This window comes from Caretta caretta, chromosome 3 (assembly GCF_965140235.1).
Source record: "Caretta caretta isolate rCarCar2 chromosome 3, rCarCar1.hap1, whole genome shotgun sequence".
NCBI lineage: Eukaryota > Metazoa > Chordata > Testudines > Cheloniidae > Caretta > Caretta caretta.
Genome location: NC_134208.1, coordinates 207,270,816 through 207,290,889, shown reverse-complemented (window position 1 = coordinate 207,290,889; position 20,074 = coordinate 207,270,816). Strand labels below are relative to the sequence as shown.

The window sequence follows — 20,074 nt, the reverse complement described above, 5'->3', positions numbered from 1 at the left end:
AACTGAATTCACGAGTCCAGATCCTTCTCTGATGTAATTTCATTGCCTTCCACTTGGCCTCCTCTCTTTTAACTATAGTCTGTTTAGTGCAATGAGTATGTGAGCCTGGCAGAGCTCTCCCCTATTTAAAATACTCTTTCTTTTCTCTCCCTAAGCTTTATACTCAAGTGCAAGGTCAGCAAAGGTCTCCCAGGTTTTGCAACCTTCTGTAATCTCCATTTGGAACTCAGTTCTTCCTTAGGATTATTATATGTATTAGGGCAGCACCTAGTGACTCCAGCCACACTTACGGCCCCTTTGAGGTAGGCCTGTACAAACACACTGTAAGAAACAGCCTTTTCCTCAAAGAGCATGCAATCTAAATAGACAACTCAACCGAAATATTATTATCCCAGGTTTACAGATGGTGAATTGAGGCCCAGGGAGATTGAGTGACCTGCCCATAGCCACTCACAGAGCTGGCTGCAGCGCTTAGAAATGAATGTAGGTCTCCTGAGTCCCAGTCCAGTCCTTTTAACCACACAATCATCCTTACAATGAATGCAAAGAGACTCATTTTAGAGAGACAGTCTAGAACTGGCCCCAGGAAGAGTCTAACAGCTAGCTGCTTCCAGCAGCACATTGGACAAGGGGCATGGGAAGATGTCATTTTTGGTGAAGCTTCTTCAGGAGAAGCGGAAATAGGGTACTTGAGGCTCCGGTGGATTGGAGGAGAACTGCATGACTAGAGGCCACGGTCTGCTGCTATGCAAAGAGAAGACGGGCCCCAGGGAAGGAATCCAAACATGCACATCGGTTGTAGTCACTTTTTATTAAGGTTTGTTATTATAAAAATATATCATAAAATGTTGCTGCATATTTGTCCATTTACAGTCTGGGAGAGAGACATTATCCACGGGCAGAAACCAGTTCAGAGCACAGATCCTTGGGCTAAGGTCTTGGAGACACTGAATGAATCCTCTTCTCTAGAGACATCAGAATAAAGTCTATGGCATTGTAAGCAATGAACAGTGGTAGTAGGTCGTGAAAAATCTGTGACTGCTTTATATCCAGAGGTCTCTTGTGTGAAAGAAAGAAAGAAAGAAAGAAAGAAAGAAAGAAAGAAAGAAAGAAAGAAAGAAAGAAAGAATAATTCTCTCCCATCATCACTTTCCAACTTGACTGAGGAAATCACTCACTCAAGGCACAGAGTCAATGAATGTCCAGATCTCATTCACTTGTGCATTAAAAAGTCATTGTCTCTTTTTATTGCCTAGGCTTCTTTCAAATACAGCCTCTTCCTCTCCAAAGGCACCTCTTTGAATGCAGTTGTGCTTCTAGATTCTGTTTCATTTTCGAAGTTGCAGGTGGTTGATCCAAAACTCTCTCTCTCGGATGATTCACTGCAAGCTCTAGGAAGATGAGGCTGGGATAGAAAGTCCATGTATATTATTTAGGGTTTCTTGAGGTTTGCCTACAGGACTGGAAGGTTTTCTGTCCACAACTGTAGCAAGGGAAAGAAAGAGAAGCAAGTAGGTTGGCATACTCCTAATACATAGACAGTAACACCTCTGTTTGTTTCATTACATGGCATCAGACTGAGACTTCTTATGGAACCTGATGGGGGGAGGGACAGCTCAGTGGTTTGAGCATTGGCCTGCTAAACCCGGGGTTGTGAGCTCAATCCTTGAGGGGGCCATTTGGGGCAAAAATTGGGGATTGGCCCTGCTTTGAGCAGGGGGTTGGACGAGATGACCTCCTGAGGTCCCTTCCAACCCTGATAGTCTATGATTAGCTTTGCTTGACACTCGCAGTATGTTTACTCACCTATGGCCCAAAGAATCTGCCATGTTAATTTCCCATTCACACTTGCTGAGCAACAGTCGCTACTCATTAAAAAAAAAAATCCTCTAAGAACCTTTCCCTTTCACTGCAAGCGAGACATTTTCTGCCCTGAAGCAGTGACTAGTCTCCTCCCAAGATCTTTCGTCGAATAATAATTTCACTAGCAATAGCTGAAGCCTCCGGGCTTGAAATAACCGACCCTTGGAAGCACAGCCCATCTGAAAGAAGAGAGCAATTTCCCCCCAAGGCGAATCGGGCTGCCATCCTGTTTCTTGGGAAACACAAGCTCGTGTGCACCGAATGAAGCCCGTTCCTGGTTTAATCCGTGTTTCTGACTAGCCTTCTTCCCGGTTGATAGTTGCAAACATCCGCCTCGGAGATTTTGCTCTACCCCAGGGACACACGCTCTTTAACCCTTCCTGGCTATTGGGGGCGGCGGCGGGGGGGGGGGGGCTTCGGGAAGGGACCCCAGCTTTGTCAGGGACTATGTCAGTGACCGACCTTAAGCCGATTGCTGCCTATTTGCCTAGGGAGGCACAATCATTTTAGAAGCAAGTGAGCTCCTTCCCCACCTCCGATGGAGGAATCGCCTGCAAGGATTGGGGGGGGGGGGGGGGGCGGTTCTTCTTGTCTTAAAGCTCTGCCTCCGTGGTCCTTTTGGGGTGAGTGCGGGGGGGGGGGTCCCTTCCCGGTTGCGCGCTGTACTTGTGCATTTTAAATCCACTTCACTTCCCCTCTCGCCGCACACATCTGTATTAGATATCGCACCCAACGCGCCGGCAGCGCCTGGCTTCTCGCAGCCCGAGGAACCAGCTGCAGGGCTGGGCGGGGGGGACGCCAGAGCCCTTCCCGTCTGGAGGGACGAGAGGGGATTTGCTTTCCCCCCCCCCCCTTTCCCGACTGCGCCATGTTCCCCCTCCCGGCTCAAGGCAGCGAGGGCTTGTTTTAATTCGCTTCGATTTCGCGCACGCCAGAGGCTTGGAGCCCGAGCCAGGGTCCCCCCGGCTGTGCTGGGCGAGCGAATGAACGCTAGTCACAAGACACATTCCCTTCCTAAAGGGCCCAGTGGCTAGATATGAAATGCTCCCTTCAGGGCAGGGAAGTAGAGTCAGATCGGCCGCGGGGCTACTGCAGTCTGGTGCCGCTTTGCGGGTGTGTAAGTGTGTGTGTGGGGGGGTCTTTATTTTATTTTATTTTATTTTGCAAAACGCATCCATTTTCCGGACTCAATCTGGCTGAAACAAGCAAGATCGGGCCCCAAGCATTACAGGTGACCCCCAGAGACAGGTACGTATTGAAAGAGAGAGAAAGAGAAAGACCCGAATCTAGGCAATCTACCACAGGTCTAAACCAGGGGATATCGCTGTCAGCCCCTCGGCTTCCCTGGCTTTAAGCGCCCCTTGCGATGTACGTGCTCGCTAAAGCTAGTTTACACTCAGAAGGCGAGCGGGATCGGGCCCTAAATCAACCCAGCGGTTCCCCGGCTTTGCGAGGGCGTTGCATGCATCCGTTTAGACGCTCGAGGTAAAGGCGCTGCGATGTCTTTGGTTTAAGGCAACGTTTGGGTTATTTTGACCGGTAGGTATTCCCCCAGTCGCTGCGCAACCCAAAGACGGACCGACCTCTGCGAGAAAATGACACCACCCTCGCTGATTTGGGGGTGGGCGTCGCTTCAGATGGCAGTTTCGAAGCACGCTTTGCCCATGACACCCTGTGATCTTTTATGTGGAGTTTAAGCGTGGGGAGGAGAATTGGCCGGCTTAACAAATTGCTACACACACACACACCCATGTGCAAAAGCTGTCCTGAGTGCGAAGGGTAAATTATCGTTGCAAAATCATTATGCAGACCCAGTCCTGTCCCGTGAGGAGCCATCTCGTTCACAAACGTAGCCGAAGGCGGCTTTTGCAGTCATCTTTCAATGGCAATGAATGATCTCTACCGGGGTATGCAATTAGAGTGGTCGGAAAACGGGGCCGCAGAGCTGTAACTGGGGGAGGAAATGTCGAAGTGGGTAAAACTGGTTGTAATGATGCGGATTTAACTTCACAGTAGCTCTGGGACGCACCTAAGAGGCTTAGATCAGGGTGGAGTGGGCTTTGACAATGGATAGTTCCTATTTCTGGAACGGGAACAAAATAAATACACAGGTAATAAGAACTTGAGCAAATGCAAATGGGTCTTTTAAAAGAAGAAAATCTATAAACTATGAGTAAGATTTATGAATCCTTGCATGGGAAATTCCTGCACGTTAATTGTGATCAAATCGTACTTGTCTCCTCCTTCGCCTGTTTATACAAGGTCGGAGGTGCCCAGATCTTTCACTATTCCTTCCGGTCCCTGGTAGGCTTCCTAGGCCATCGAGTTCCTGGGGTTTCATTAGGATCAAATAAAAGGTTTAACCAAATTCTTTAATGGTGATTTTTTCCAAGGTGCTGAGCACTCGTTGATTATTATTATTATGTTAGAAAATCTGTCCATAAATGAATCTACTTCCTTGTCAATTATTACTTGGGATTTGTTTTATGTACCGGGTTTAGTACGATTACACCGGCTGTACAAGGTAAAATGAAACTTTCTTTGTCGCCGCTAGCTTGAGACTATACGAAATGGACTAGGTGCCCGCGCGCCGTTTAGATGAGTGAATGTTGTTTGATGGGTAGCAGTTAAAGGGGGTGGCGGGGGGGGGGGCCTTGAGTGTCAGAGCCCGCGTGTGTCTACATAGACACATCTCACACCGCTGAGTTATCGGAGACAATCATTACTTATCCAGTCAAATAACGTACATGAGCTAGAGGAAGCTATGCTTTCCCAAGGTAATAGTGCAGGGATGGTTTTTATACTCTCAGTTCTGAGGTGTTCAAAGAGTTCCTCGTACTTTTTTATTAAAATTGAAGGGTTATCTCTCTCTCTCTCTCTCTCTCACACACACACACTGTATTTTGGTAAACAATACATTTGATTGTAAAAGGGATAGATAGATAGATAGATTAGATTAGATTAGATTAGATAGGGTTTACGGGGATAGATAGATAGATGATAATGGACCAAAAAATTAGTCAAACTAGAATGTGCATAGATATTTAACAAAATTCTTTTTCTTTCTTTCTTTCTTTCTTTCTTTCTTTCTTTCTTTCTTTCTTTCTTTCTTTCTTTCTTTCTAAAATCCTTTTATGGCTATTAATTGTTATCCCTTATTGTACACAACCACTCGTTATTAGCGGTAATAATGAAGCTGCAACTCTCAGAAGGCTACATGGGTTAGGCAAAAACGGTGAAGGGTCGTATATTAAAACAGTCACACATAAATTAGCTGATAAGTGGAAAATGAATTGCAAATGTGAAAAAGACTAGAGGCATGCTAGTGAACAACGCAGAAGGGGGGCAAAGAATGGAAGCAGAAGAGATGAGTTAGCATTTGAAAAGGAGGACTTGTGGCTCCTTAGAGATTAACACATTTATTTGAGCATAAGCTTTCGTGGGCTGGAGCTGTAGGTCACGAAAGCTTATGCTCTAATACATGGGTTAGTCTCTAAGGCGCCACAAGTCCTCCTGTTCTTTTTGCGGATACAGACTAACACGGCTGTTACTCTGAAACCTGACATTTTTTAAATGAAACCGCATATCAAAGAAATAAAACGTCCCCAAATGGACCAATGTGATTAACAGAAGAACAAATGTTCACCGTTAAAAAATATACTACAGTATAGAGACGTGTTCACATCAGAAACATGTGATCGCTTATTATACTCCTAGGGTGTATTACTTTAAATACTCCCCGAGGGGGGGAAATAACTAGTATAAGCGATTTATAATGTTAGTCATTTTCCTCGAATGAGTGTGTCTTTCTTAGATCTGGATTATCCACCAGCACTTCTGCAAGATTTATGGTCGGAGGTATCCAGGAAAAATACTTATTTAATATGGCTAAAATTATTATTACTAAAAACGAAGGTCTCTAATGCTCAACCTCTGTCACTTCGCTGTATTTATTATATGATACCGAACATCACTGGGCAATTTCTTTTCTGTTTCATTACACACAATGCACACTCCAGGCACAGATAATTACCTCTAAGAAAGAGATCCTTGTTTTAAAGAATTAAAAGCTGGATGTTTGCCCCAGATCTTTCTGCTTCCTCTGAGATTTCCATCTCCCACGATTGAACATTAAGAGGGGGGAAATGGTTTCCACGTTGAATCTTTATGTTTTTACTGGTCACAGATATGAAACATGTTGAACGCAAGGGTTGTACAATTCTGGACTAGCAGATACGTTCGCAAGGACATAACCGGCAATTATTTTAGGTGCTTCTTGGGGGCTGGGGGGGGGGGGTACCTTCTTCATGTATTTTCAGATTTCCATAAAAGTTTAGAAGTGCTAGGACTTAAACCACCTTTTCGGTTTAGTAACCAGCAGAATGTAGCTGGTTTGAGGCAGGACACTGCAGTGACTACCCAGCGGCATTCTGCAAGGGGTTTATTTGATGGGAAAGGATCATAACCCACAGCTTACAAATTACCCCAGCCCTAGCGCTTGCTACCGTTTCCTATCAAATACTGGCTCCCGCTCAGTGCTGCCCAGCTCGAGATAAGCGCATGGAAAGCGGCATTATCTCTATTTGCACTTTTTTTAACGTGAATACAAACGAAAGATTAAGTAATTCCTCCACATCGTCTTTGAGCTTTCCACCCTCCAGAATCCTAAAGTCCAAGGGCCGATCCAGCTCCGGCTGAAGTCAGTGGAAAGACACTAGACCTGCGGGGCCGGGCCTCCCTGGGCACAACTGAGAAATGACAAATCGGATAGTTTAGGGCCCGATCCTGCATTTATGAAATCGTGTAGAACTCTGCTTCCCAGGCAGAGAGAGAGAGAGAGAGAGAGAGAGAGAGAGAGAGAGAGAGAGAGAGAGAGAGACTAATTCTCCTCCACAGGCTAATTGTATCTATTCATGTTAAAAGTTCTATATTACATGTAATTTTACAAATTCTATATAAACGTGTGTGCGTGAAATACAATTATATATGTGTGTGTGCAGCTGTAAAACAGAGAGAGAGAGAGAGAGAGAGAGAGAGAGAGAGAGAGATGGTCTTTTTATATATTCTCTTCCACAGAATAATTTTATATCTAAATTTTAAAAGTTCTATATTTCATTTGATTTTACAAATTCTATGTACACACAGGTATGTGAAATACAATTATATATGTGTGTTCATATTATATATATACACACACAAGTATGTTCTTTTATAGCTGTAAAGTGTCATACACAATTATATATGTGTGTGTGTAATATATATATATATAACAGGCATTTCACACATATATAATTGTGTATGACACTTTATAGCTATAATAGAAATGCCTGTATATATATATATATATATATATATATATATATATATATAAACATAGACATATTCCATTATAGCTATATAGTGTAATAGACTATAAATATATATATTAAACGGAGGCATGTTCTATTATAGCTATATAGTGAATATATCTAATCTATCTCTCTATATATAATATAAATTCTGAGGATGTTATATAACTATGCAAACAGAGCATTTTTAATAAACATGGGAATGTCCATATAGCTCTATATATTTCACGTATATATATGGAACAAAATATTATTTTGATATTATTATATTATAAATAAGAGAACAATGTGTCTGTCCAAGGATTGATTGAGGGATATCATTGCTATACCCCGCAATTCATTCGGAGGATGTTATATAACTACTAAAGCACAGAGCAGTGTTTAGAAACGTGGGAATGTTCCCTGCAGCTCTCTCTTTATTACAGGCATACATATGTACACTTCCTCCAGGTATCTCTACACACATCATGTGTGCCATGGAGCAGCCCGTTCCCACGGTTTCTGAAGTGGTCTGTGGTTGGTGGTGACCGAGCCCCCTCCCAAGCAGCGCAGAGCCCAGGTCTCCGTAAATCACTGCAGGGACAGACACACCAGCGTGTGTCTCCTGCGGTGTGTAAGTGGCTGGGGAGACTCGGCCACCTGTGTGGCTGCGGAGAGGAAAGTGGCTGGTGCCAAAGGACCCCAGCCGGCGTGGGCGCGGGCGAGGGAACACCTCCTGCCTCCACAGGCCCCTCGGCGAGGGTAGGGAGACTTTCCCAGCCGCCGGGCCGGCCAGAAGCGAAGGATACATTGCTCAGGTCACCAGGCAGGTCACTAAGATTTACCTCCCTCCCCACCCACCCAGCCTGGGTGCGATCCGCATCCCCCCCGGCTCCCCGCGCTCCTGGGCTTTACCTTCTCGGGCGGGATGCTTGAAGGCCATGGCGGTGCCCAGCTCTCCTCCGGGGACCGTCACTCCGGGCCCGTGGTGCGCCAGGGGGCTGCTTTGCGCCTGCCAGTGGTGGCCGGGGGTGATGTAGCCCGCCCCGGGGCCAGCGTAAACCCCGTGCTGGTTGGAAGAGGGGTAGGCGCAGGCTGGGAGGAAGCTGGAAAGGCCAGGGGCAGGCTGCGAAGAGAAGCGGGAGACAGGCTGTTACAGGCATTACAGACTCCCGGCTTCTGCTAGGGGCCTGAGGCCGGAACGGGATCGTAAGGTGCGGCCCGCCCTCGTCCCCGGGAAGGTTACACATCTGCCTCTCCATGGACACAGCCCCAGTGTCTGCAACCCCCGGGCCTCGCCGAGCACATCCCCTGCTCCGGTTCGTCTTTTTACGTGGAGACTGAAATCAGCCCCCGTCCCCCCTTCGATTCCGGGAACCGGGTGGATTCGATTTATTCGACTAACCGAGAGAACGGGGAGGCGGGGACAGAAAAGCGAGGGGAAAGTTGAATTACAACGACAACAAAACCTAAGGAAATCCCCAGCTGGGGCTGTGAAAATATTGATGCACTTACAATGGACACATTCAATGCATCAGACAGCGGGGGGATACACACGCCTCGGTCTGCCCGTGTAAATACACACCGATTCTGAGCTGAGGTGATACAAAACAAATTGTTCAACCCAAATGGATTCCTTTAAGGCATCCACGGTTGTGTTTATGCTCTGGTGTATGCCTGCGTACACACACAATCTGGTGTGTTAAATGTAAAGTTATGAACTGCACCCGCATTTTCACAGCCTCGGCTCGCGATTTTCCCAACTGGAACTCTTAATCTTCCTTCAAGGGGTGATCCCCAAATCGCCCCCCCCCACACACACACACACAAGCCAAGCATTTTCTTCACGGCTATCTCTCCCCCCCCCCCCTCCGTCCCCCAGCTGCAAACGCCTGGCTGGAAGATGTTACCTGGGGGTACTTAATGTCCGCTTCCATTGCAGCTTTATCAATCCCATTGGCTGCCTGGGCGGGAGGGAAGGCCGTTCTGTTCACACTAGGCCAGTCTTCCATTTTGGGTGGGTAGGCAGACCCCTCTGTCCCAGCCAGAGGCCCTGGGATGGGAACAGATTGCAGGAGATGTACTGATCCGCATTCAGACTCTCCCTAGAACCATGCCACCTAGCCACCCCCCTTGCTGTCCTATCCCATGACCCGGGATCTCTAAGCGCTGTGAAAAGCCACGCAGGGCCCCGGTCTTGCTCCGGGACGAAGGCAGCAAGGGGTTTTGCCCTTGGTTTCAATGAGCTCAGCATCGAGTCAGACTTTATTTCGTTTTCGCTCAAGTCAGCTTGGTCACTGGGCACCTTCGAGCCGGCTAAAAATCGCACTGTCTGGGTGGCATTTTCGACACGGGCCGATTGGGGGTGGAGCTTTGTATGAGAATCATTCAAAATTGCGATCGAGAATGATCTGATAGAGATCCTGGCCTTTAACAGAAAACTCTGATGTCCCTATTCAAACAGCATCGTCCAGAGGCTACAAAACAGAATCCAGATTTGGGAAACATTTTCAGACTGAAAATTCTTTCTGGCTCCAGAATGTGCCTGAATCCGAAGCGAATACGCATTCGGGAGCCCGCTTTATAAACAGAAAAGGAGGACTTGTGGCACCTTAGAGACTAACCAATTTATTTGAGCATAAGCTTTCGTGAGCTACAGCTCACTTCATCGTGACAATCGCTCACGCAAACGTTAGCAGGAACCCGGGGCAATAGGTTAGCTTCTCAAATTGGCCTGCCTGCTTATGAAAACTGTGTACGAAGTCAAAAGAGTCTGGGGGAGCATAAAACACGAACTCTGACGGTCTAAATTATGACCAGCCTTGCTTACAATTCAGCTGAAACACATTCTCCTCCCCCAAAAGATCTGTCTGTTGCACTAGGAAACTTTTAGGCTTTCTTATAATTTAAAAGGTATAATTCATAGACAGAAACGCATGCGGTTGATTTATTTACCTCTAGCATTTGAAAGGATCAAAGTAGGGCATTTCCCCCAAACGACTTGTTCAGAACAAAAGTGGAACCGGGTATTAATTTATTCAATTCGGCTTTGTATAAATAAAGCGTGACAGAGAAATTTTAAAAACCCTGACCACGATCCAATTTGCCAGCCAAAGATCTGCCTGGTATATATAGTGTTGATAGTAATCAGCTGTTTTGATCACTACTGAAGGATGCATTCTAGCTAGTGTGCCAGTTGCACTATATTTTGTATTTTCTAGCAAAGAAGGATTGTAGAAGAAAGTTCTTTTAAAAGTGCTAAGAGGGCAGGCAAATTTCTGGCAACGAATCTGAGACATTTGCTTAGATCTGGCAAAAGGGAATCGAGATCTGAATGTGCTGGGCTTGGTTTTTTGGAGAGGGGGTGAGTGGAACTCAGAGCTCTGCATGTGTGACGGGCAATCTCTCATCCCCACGAAAATATTTTCCACATTTTTCATAAAAAGTTCAAGATGTCGGTTGTTTTGCTCCAGCTGGCCCATCAGATCCGCCCTAAATGCACCGGGTTATTTACGCAGCTCTTTCAGCCATTGTTCCGCCCTTGTTTATATATGGTTAAAAGTGATTTTGCAAAAGCCACGCGTGATTTTAGGGTTTCTGGGTGCCCAACAAGGGGGGCTGGTGTTCGAAAAGCGCTGAGCACCCACCTGCTAAAAAAAACCAAGCACCCCAATATGCAAGCACCCCAAACCATGGGTCTCTTTGGGCCCCTGGGAGGTAGAAAAACCCCAACCAACCAAACCCAGCGCCCACTGCAGTGCGAGTGGGCGAAGCTGCACTCGCTGACCTGTTTGCTCCATGAAGGTCCGGATACCGAGGATGTTGCTGACCGAATGCGCCGAGGGCCAGGATCTGGGGATACTGACATGTCCAGCTGTGACCGGCACGCCCGGGTGATGGCCCATTTTGGTCCCAGAGGAGGCCATGGGGTTGGGGTAGGGGTACTGGTAAATGTGGTTATAGGGCAGCGTTGGCTGGGGGGGAGGCTGCTTGGTGCTGTCGTAGGGGTTGGGCTGGGAGAGGTTCCCGATTTTGTTCCGTAAAATCCTGCTGATGGAGCTGACGGAGGGCACGTTGTATTTGTCACACACCCCGTCCGCCAGCAGCCGGTCTCGGATCTCCCACGCGAAGATCCCCGGGTCGCCTTGCTTGTAGTCTCGGATGTGCTTCACCACGTTGGGGGTGGTGACCCGCGGCTTGCTCCCGCCGATGGCTCCGGGTAAGATCGAGCCCGTCTCGTTGTAGCGGGCCAGGATTTTACTCACGCAGCCGTGAGAGACCCGCAGCTGGCGGCTGATGTCGCAGGGTCGGATCCCGAGCTGGGCCAGCTCCACGATCCTCAAGCGGATGGCGTTGGGCAGGGGTCTCCCGTTGACAAAGACGCCTCCCAGCTGGTTCACTTCGCCGTAGGTTTGCTCTAGCGAGGGGGGGAAGGACGGGTTAGCACCGCAAGATTTCAAAAATAAAAGGGGACAAGGGAAAGAGCGAGATTCTGGCAGTCTACGCCCTGCACGGTACATGGAGCGCCCCAGTTCCCCAGCTCCTCCCAAACAGCCCCGCGCCCCACACCAGGGGCGCACTGGGTCCCGCGAAGGAAGGCCGGGGCCGCGTCGGGGGAAGGACGGGGTCTGTGACGCGACGCGGAGTATTGCGATTATTATCCTTCATGCCCGTGCCGGAGCGGGGTGTGGGGAGCGAGTGGAGGCTTCGCCCCAGGCCTCGCTGCGTGGGGATGGGGGTGCGCTTCCCCCGGCTGGGGCTTTGGCTTCCCCCGCTGCAGCGCTGGCTCGGGATAGCAAAGCGAAACTGCGTGCCCGACGCCCAGCCCGGCCGCTTTCTCCTTCCCAAGGATCCCCCCACCCCGCAGAAATCAGACCCCCCCCCCCCCGCAGCGCCTTACCCATCGCCCGCAGAGACCCGCGCCGTGCGCGATCAGCTGCTGGCTAGCCGAGCCGCGGGCTCCCTCTTCCCCGAGGCAGGCGCGGATGCATAGAGGGGGGCTGCCTGCGAGCACCAGCCAGGCTCCTCCGGAGACAAACCCAGCCGCGGCGGGCTGCCCTTGCTCCGGGCCCGTCTCTCCGCGGCTGCGGCCGGAACACTTTCAAAGGCGGCCGGGGACTCACGCCCAAAGTGATCTTCATCCGATCGGGGGGGGATCAGCCCGTCCAGGAGCCTGCCGTTTGCTCAGATCAATTTGACGTGTCTTCCACGTCAATCTCGGTGGTCACGCCGGAGTTGGCATTTCATTGGTTCCCGGCCTTGCGAACTGGCAGAGGGCTGCTTCTTCTGCGGGACTTTCCCCCCCTTTCCGCCCTCCTCTCCCTCAACTACTCCTGTAACAACAGGGCGAGGGACACAGCTGTCTGGAGCGGGGCTTTGCTGCCCAAGGCTGGATTCGCTCCCCTCCCCAGCCCCATTCTTCTGCCAGAGCCCCTCTCCCCCGGGACGGGAATCTTTTTGCTAAGGGTCATGGGGGGAGGAGGGAAGAAGGTGTTTGCAGTCGATTTCTTTTAAAACCAGGTGACACCGAGGAATTACACCCGGTTCATTTTTAGCCTTACCGAGGGGCCGATCCTTTACAGCCAGCCGGCGCCTCTCCATCGATAGCGTTTGGGGATCAAGCCGCCCCCCCCCCCGTCACGTTCAGTGTCTGTCCCCAGATCACACAGTCCTCACTCAGGCAAAACTCCCAGGGCTTGAACTGGCTTTGCCTGGGTGCGCGGTACCGGCACGGGACCTTTACAACATAAAGAGGCACAAGCCATTTACAGTCTCAACCCGATTATCACCTGCTGCGAGGAAGGTCGTTTTGAGATATCAGTTCAGTAGGATGGAGACAGTTCTGGGTGTGAAATAATCTGTCGAAGTAGGGAGGTCTCATGGTGCCTGGCCAAAGTTGCTGTTAAAGAAACCCTGGTTGCCTTCAGGCTCCTTTGAGCCCCTTCGGGAACATTGTTTTACCTTTTCAGAATGCACACTGAACCCCGTCTTTTGTTTTATTGTATTTAAAAATATTCATCACACCATCTTATTGCGGTTGGGATATGGGTAAATAATGGAGAGAGTTTCCAAAAAGATACAGCCAAATATTGCCATTTTCCATCTGTCCTTTAAAATGGCAGAGGCTAATTAGGCTGGGAGATTGCTCTTCAAAACCAAAGTCAAATCTCCAAAAGCAGATTAATTACTACGCTGGTTTTCAGAGTCCATTTCCCGGCTGTTTCCTTAGCACTGGAAAGGGCTTGCAAACAGAATCCGGATCTATGAATCATTTCCAGTGTGGTTCTTACGAGCACTTATGACTTTTAAGCCAATAAATCCTGTTTGACTCCTGATACGGAGCCTAACCAGGGTAACCAACTGTTCTGTAATGTAAGAGTTCTGAAACGATCTAAATCCACAATTCCACGGGAACCAAACACACTTTTAGCGTCCTGCTTACTCCTCCGATGCGCTTTTAATAGGGCCACTAACGAAACAGCAAGTGCCATTTCTCAGGTACTGTGTACAACAGATGCAGTTATTTTGCCTGCATAGGCTCACAGCTGGAAAAGATCAGGACGGAGCAAGATAACAGCCTTTCTCTGACCCTTTTACCTTGACTTGCTTGACCAAAAAGAATCGTTAGCTAGTAAGCAGCATATATTAATATGTCAATTAATACGAAGGGGAGTAATAAATTACGAATGCACGATTGGAGCTTTCAGATCAATGGGGGAGGAACACCCCCCCACACACACACACACAGAGCGCAACTGAAGAAAATATAATCTTTGTATCGATCTAGATATCTCGAGTTTAGGGCAATGAACCGCGGGGAGAAAGAACGAATCGTTAGCAGGGACGCGATGGAGTGGGGGTATATTTCCACCCTAGATAAATAAAAAATTGTGTGAACACAGATTGTTAGAGTAAATATTGGCCGGTGAACCCCATGCCGGGGTGAGATTAAAAGTGGGGGAAATTAATCAGAACAGGACGAAATAAACTAAAGCCACCAATCATGGTTTGGTTAAAAGGAATTTTAATTCAATTGACTTCAATGTAAACATTTAATTCAAGGGGTTGAAAGTCAGAATCTCATTCGCAAAGTGTTTAGCTTCCCGGTGTAGTTTGAGGCAGGGACATTGGCTGCTCCAGAGGCTGTGAAAAACAAACGAAAGAGTAAGGTTCGGCAAATCTAATCAGAGGATTTGAGAAAGAACCTTTCCCTAGGATTTATTTTAATGACTACGCTATTAATCTCTCGGGTCATGTCTGAGGGCAGCTCACAGTAGAACGGACCGTTTTGTTCAGACTTGGTGCAGTTCTCTGGTCAACGTTTTCTTCTTCGCTCGGGGTGCAGACCCTTTTCGTTGGTATTTGGCGTCTGAGTTTATAATGTCCCTCTCTCTCCTAAAAGGGTAGATTATAATCAGGTTTCAGAGTAGCAGCCGTGTTCCTCTGTATCCACAAAAAGAACAGGAGTACTTGTGGCACCTTAGAGACTAACAAATTTATTTCAGCATAAACTTTCCTGCGCTAAAGCCCACTTCATCGGATGCATAGAATGGAACATATAGTAAGAAGATGAGAGAACATGAAAAGGTGGAAATTGCCATCTGGCATACTCTCTCTCTCTCTGTATATATATCTAATCTATCTATCTCTCTATATATATCTTCTTACTTTTATGTTCCATTCTATGCATCTGATGAAGTGGGTTTTAGCCCAGGAAAGCTTATGCTCAAATAAATCTGTTAGTCTCTAAAGTGCCACAAATCCTCCTGTTCTTTTTGCAGATTATAATCAGGGATGGGTAAATCAGGTTTTCACGATAGAAGAACAAATATTTGCTGGTGAAAATGATAAGGGCCTTTATCGCCAACGAATCGATTATTGAATTGCCCAAAGGAAGGACGATTAACTGTCCGATTGGCAATATGTCTCGTTTTTTTAGTACAGTTTCCACTAGAAAGGCAGACTCTAAGCCGTGAGCATTTTGAAAGGAGCAAATGGTAAGTTAGCACAAGGTGAAACAATCAGACTTGCATTTTTTCTGTGCGGGGGGGGGGGGGGGGGAACCGAGTTTTGCTTATATCAGGGAGCAGCGTCTGAGACCACACAAAACACCGAGGAGGAAAAGCTAACCCTTTGTCTCCCTCTGTTGGATATTTGGGATTGTTCAGCCCACCGAAGTGAGCGATTTGACAGGGGTCGGGGCAGCGCTCTTGTCCGGAGATTTACCTGACGGGAAGGTAAAGAAGCAAAAGGAACCGCTGAGGTGAAACGCGCCATTGAGTTTGTCATGTAGGCAAAGACTGGGGAAGAAGGCAGGGCATGGCTTGTTTGAGGAAGAATACATTATAAAATAAAAATCAAATAATAAACTAATAATAGTGAGATGCCGCCTTGGAACCTACCCAACCGAGCTAGGATCGGGGGCTCTGCTGGGCGGAAATGGACACGAATTTACTGTTCCTTGGGCAACTCAAGAAGGCGTTGAAACGGTTTCACGCAGAAATGTGTGTAAGTCTCTGAGGTGCCCCAAGGACTCCTGGCTGGTTTTGCTGATACCGACCAACAGGGCTGCCCCCCCCCCCCCCGAAACCAGCTGGGGAGCGTTGTTCTCACAGGACCGAACCGAGCGAAGGCCGGTCCGTTTCACGCCGGTTTGGACACGGTACGGTATTCTGGGTATATCCTTTCGACGGAGAGAGGCATTGACTGCTGCCGTTATTGTTGCTTTGATACGGGTGGGGGCAAGAAAACCAGGGACCTTACAAGCCACAATAGGCCAAACTCTGAAGTGACTTGCTAGGAAGATCATAGTTTAGAGAACACCTCTCCGTTGGCCTTTTTTCTTTTGTCCCAAACAGGAAAGATAACAGTGAAGGTGAAAGGCAGGAGATATACATATATCGGGAAAATAAAGAGCAGCGGAAGCGTTATATGTATAAGGCCAGGAGCTAGTCCTGCTCTCCTTCCCCTTGCAGTGGCAGTTTGTTATTGCGTAGTAAAGGTTCCCAGGATCGGGCCCTCTGATGCTCGGGCCAGATGCGGACGGCTGCTCTAGCCTCTCCTTGTTTCCAAGAGCAAAAGTGAGTTTGTCTGATTTATAAACTCCTGCCTACGGGGACTTTCCTCCCGGTTTACCCCCGTTTGCAGCCATATAGCCTCCCCCACAGACTTTTCTTTTCTTTTGCCAGAAGCTGGGAATGGGGGACAGGGGATGGAGCACTTGATGATTCCCTGCTCTGTTCATTCCCTCTGGGGCACCTGGCATCGGCCACTGTCGGCAGACAGGACACTGGGCTAGATGGACCTTTGGTCTGACCCAGTGTGGCCGCTCTTATGTTCTTTTTACTCGTTTCTTTCTGGCCAGCGCAGGTGTATTACTAAGAGAAATCTCAATGTCCCCGAAGCTCCCAGTTGTTTTTATAAGGCTGGTTTTTATAAGGCATGGGGGGCAGGGGGAATCAGAAGGCAAAGCTAAGGGGCAGGGGGGTGAAAACGGCTGAGTGGCTGGGAAAACCTTCTGATCACTTCTTTCTCCCCACCCCCACAAATAGAGGTCGAGGTGAGTACTTAAACCCCGGCGGCTTTAAACCTCCCCTTTCCTAGTTAACCTCTGGGATCGCCTCCCTTCCCATGCGAAAACGAAGCCCGTATCAATCAAAGCTTCCGGAGCCAGGAGCTGCAAAACCCTCGCCAATCGCTAGCTGCATAGCTGGTTTCAACTAAAGAGTTTTAAATTGGTCAAAGGCTACCTAGAGAAACCTTTCTCCAGGCAGGGCTGTAGATCAAGAATGAGACAGATGAAATAGAGAGTAACATAGATATAAATAACCGGGAGCCCCCTCGTTGTGTTTGTGGATACAGACTAACAGGGCTAACCCCCTGCTAGATATAAATATAGATATGTATATATGGAGAGAGAGAGAAATATATTACAAGCTACTCCCTCTCTCTATAGTCTGTCTTTATAGGGCATGAAATTAAATCGATTCTCTGCATATCGAGATATGCATCAATCTTTCTCCCTCATCCTGAGGGAGAAGTATAGTTGATATATTACTTATCTATCTATACATTAAATGGGATCTATCTCATCTCATGATATATGAGACAAACTCTAGAGTAAAATACAATATATCACTCGATCTCATAGCGATTCAGATTCCATTTCTCCCTCCCTCCTCACAATGCGCACACCTACCAATGTACATAATCGCTTCCCCATCTCCACCCGTGTATATAGACAGCTGTCTCTGAATCAAACTCCTCGGCAACTCTTATAGAAGGGGAGTAAAGCCCCTAATCGGGGCTGAGCTATTTTGATGTGTATCGATTAGGGCGATTGGGTTGCTGGAGGGACGCTCAGCGGCTAACCGGGCTGCATACCCAGCGAAACAGGCCGGGATTTAAAGGCGAGGGAGCAAACTGGCCGCTCGGTGTTGAAATAAAACCAGGAGGCACATTGCCAAAGAGAACGCAGAGGGGGTGAGCTGGTCCCCTGCAACGCAATCCCTGAAAAACCAGGACGATGCGGGGCAAAGAAAAGCGGAAAGAGAAAGTGAACTCAAAGCTACTCTTATTGGAAAACCCCTTCCACTAAACAGGAGTAAGGACAGCTCCATCAATTACCCGCGCCGCAGAGCATGTGTGGTATCCCCTTGGCCTGGAAGCAGGGCTGCTTGGCCTGGCCCTCCTGCAGTCTCTTGTAGACAGGGCTCTGGTGTTTAAACTCTGCCTGGGGCTATTCCGCAGGGCACCTGCAGATGAAAAGCTGAACATACAAACACAGCGGATTGTAAGTGGAAGGCGCTGAGGAGCCTGCCAATTAATATTAAATAATATTCCTACCTTCAATAAACAGCCCTGTCGGGCTAACTCCAGATCCACCGACGCAGCTTATTTTGATTCGGCCTTAATAGTCCACACGCAACATTCGCTTTGCTCTTTGTATCTCGTTTTCTTTGCTAGGCTGGGAAGGTTTATTATCAAAACCGCATAAAGTCAGCAAACGGGGCGGGGGGGGGGGGGGGAGAGACGTGGTGTGTTGTAATTTCCTTCGATATTAGCTGCTGACACTCAGGGAATGAATGCCCTGTGGAAATGGTTACTAGGGTAAGGAAGTTAGAAAGATACAAAATGGAACCACTCGGTATTAATTCAGAAGCAACCGTGTTTTGAGTGTTTTGGAAATGTAGATTGAACATGATTTGCTGTTACCTCGGGTTGATCCAGGAAGAGGGTCAGACAAGGTGATCTCACTCCTCTCTTGTGATCTTAAGAACTATGAATCTACACAGCTCTGCGAACACCGATTATTTAAAATCCGTGTAGCACCGAACAGACTTACTTGTTTTCACGAAGCTCTAGGACATGAGGATTTGTCTGCTCCAGGGAAATGTGTCTTATTACTTTAGGATAATACCTTTAACTCTGAAACCCCTTTTTTTACCCAGCAAAGGGCGGGGGGATGTGGGGAAATACAGGATCCAGTCTAAGAAACAGGTGACATGAAATTGAGGTGACAAAATATATTTATATATGTATCTCAACACGTATATTGAAATGCACATATACATACGCATCTGAACAACCCTCTCCCTAACTAGCTGGCTAAGCAATTGTGCACATGGTGTGGGCGGAGCTAACAGCAACCTCTGTTATTAAGATTTACATCCAATTGGTGTGAATATAATATACACAGACGAGCAAGCAGTAGGTAACCGCTCGTGTGCGCGTAGGATATGCTTCCCTCTGATTACAATGATGTTTCCATCCAGGAGATGCACTTTGTACATTGCAAGTGCATCAGGGGCTTCTTTTTCGATCCGTATATTTGTGCTGTATTTTCAAAGATGTGGATTTAAAAATACATCTACCGCACTCTCACCTCTAAAATCCAAGACAGCCGTCAAGTGTCTTAGGATAAAACTGTTTAATGTAAAACAAAGCCCCCGAATTGCCACGAACCTGTTTTAAGAAAATAATCCGAAGCTCAAACACGCACTTCATTTACAGCCAGGTCTGATGAGCAAGGGCTGCATAGCTGACGATTTTACTCTTTTCAAGGCACGCGGGTGGATTACAACGTTTATTTTATTCCAAATATTTATAGCTGGGATAAAGTCTTCAAACCAAGCATGTGACCAGAACGATCTTAAAATACACTCCGTGCAGACCCTAAAGCCTGTGTGTGTGGCATTTGGAGGTGGGGGGGGTGGGGACACAAAAGCAAGCAAACAAGCCAGCAAGATATGAATTTGCACTGAAGAACGCTGCCCCCTTTAATCATATCCCTTTGATTTCTCCCCATTCATTTGCTCCTCGTTTTCTCCAGAACACAAACCATAATTCGAAGGTTACAAGCCCTGCCAAGGTAGGGGGGCACTTTTTAACAAAACGACAGCCTAAAGGAGGCGCAAGAGAGGTTTCTTGCTTCCCCGGGTTACTTGCAATGGACAGAGAAGCTTTGGCAATTATTTTAACTCAGCCTAATCAATCCCCCACTGCATTATTGAGAAGCTCACCCCAGCACCCTGTGCTTGGCTGATTGACTTGGGGAATAAGCAGCTTCCTCTTTCTTCAGGTTACCAAGGGTCAAAATGTCAAAAGAGCCTAAGTCCCATTTTCAAAAGTGACTTAGTCGCTTAGATTGGGTGTCAAAGTCTGGTTAGAAGTCCACAGTGCCCAGGCCCCCAAATCACTTCGGATCCGATCCTCATAGGTATTTAGGTTCCTAACTTCCACTGAAATCAATTGAGTTTAGGAGCCTAGATCCCTCCAAAGGAGCTGGGCCTTGAGCACTTTCGAAAATTGTTCCCAAAGCCCTGGGGGGAATTGGAACTGTTTCTGAAGCTAGAAGGATTATTTCCGCCTCTGTATTTGTATTT

The 20,074-nt window shown here is 47.6% G+C and overlaps 1 protein-coding gene and 1 long non-coding RNA gene across 2 annotated transcripts; both read right to left on the bottom strand.

Moving 5' to 3' along the window:
- Nucleotides 1-796: 796 nt before the first annotated feature.
- Nucleotides 797-12,454, bottom strand: PAX1 (paired box 1). Its single transcript, XM_075126213.1, has 5 exons — nucleotides 12,091-12,454; nucleotides 10,978-11,607; nucleotides 9,101-9,243; nucleotides 8,106-8,316; nucleotides 797-1,483 (listed from the first exon to the last, which is right to left on the bottom strand). Exons 1-5 carry the CDS (start codon nucleotides 12,092-12,094, stop codon nucleotides 1,392-1,394), a joined length of 1,080 nt encoding a protein of 359 aa, XP_074982314.1. The 5' UTR covers nucleotides 12,095-12,454; the 3' UTR covers nucleotides 797-1,391.
- A 1,743-nt stretch (nucleotides 12,455-14,197) lies between these two features.
- Nucleotides 14,198-18,126, bottom strand: LOC142071470 (uncharacterized). Its single transcript, XR_012667504.1, has 3 exons — nucleotides 18,036-18,126; nucleotides 17,817-17,958; nucleotides 14,198-14,333 (listed from the first exon to the last, which is right to left on the bottom strand). It is a non-coding gene; the product is annotated as an uncharacterized LOC142071470 (long non-coding RNA).
- Between the last annotated feature and the right edge of the window lie 1,948 nt (nucleotides 18,127-20,074).

What these genes read in the sequence shown, in the direction of transcription:
- PAX1 (XM_075126213.1), bottom strand. An exon ending in GACCTTCATGGAGCAAACAG is followed by an intron (nt 9,244 to 10,977) that starts GTCAGCGAGTGC and finishes TTCCCATCCCAG; the next exon opens with GGCCTCTGGCTGGGACAGAG. An exon ending in CAAGCATCCCGCCCGAGAAG is followed by an intron (nt 1,484 to 8,105) that starts GTAAAGCCCAGG and finishes CCCTTGCTACAG; the next exon opens with TTGTGGACAGAAAACCTTCC.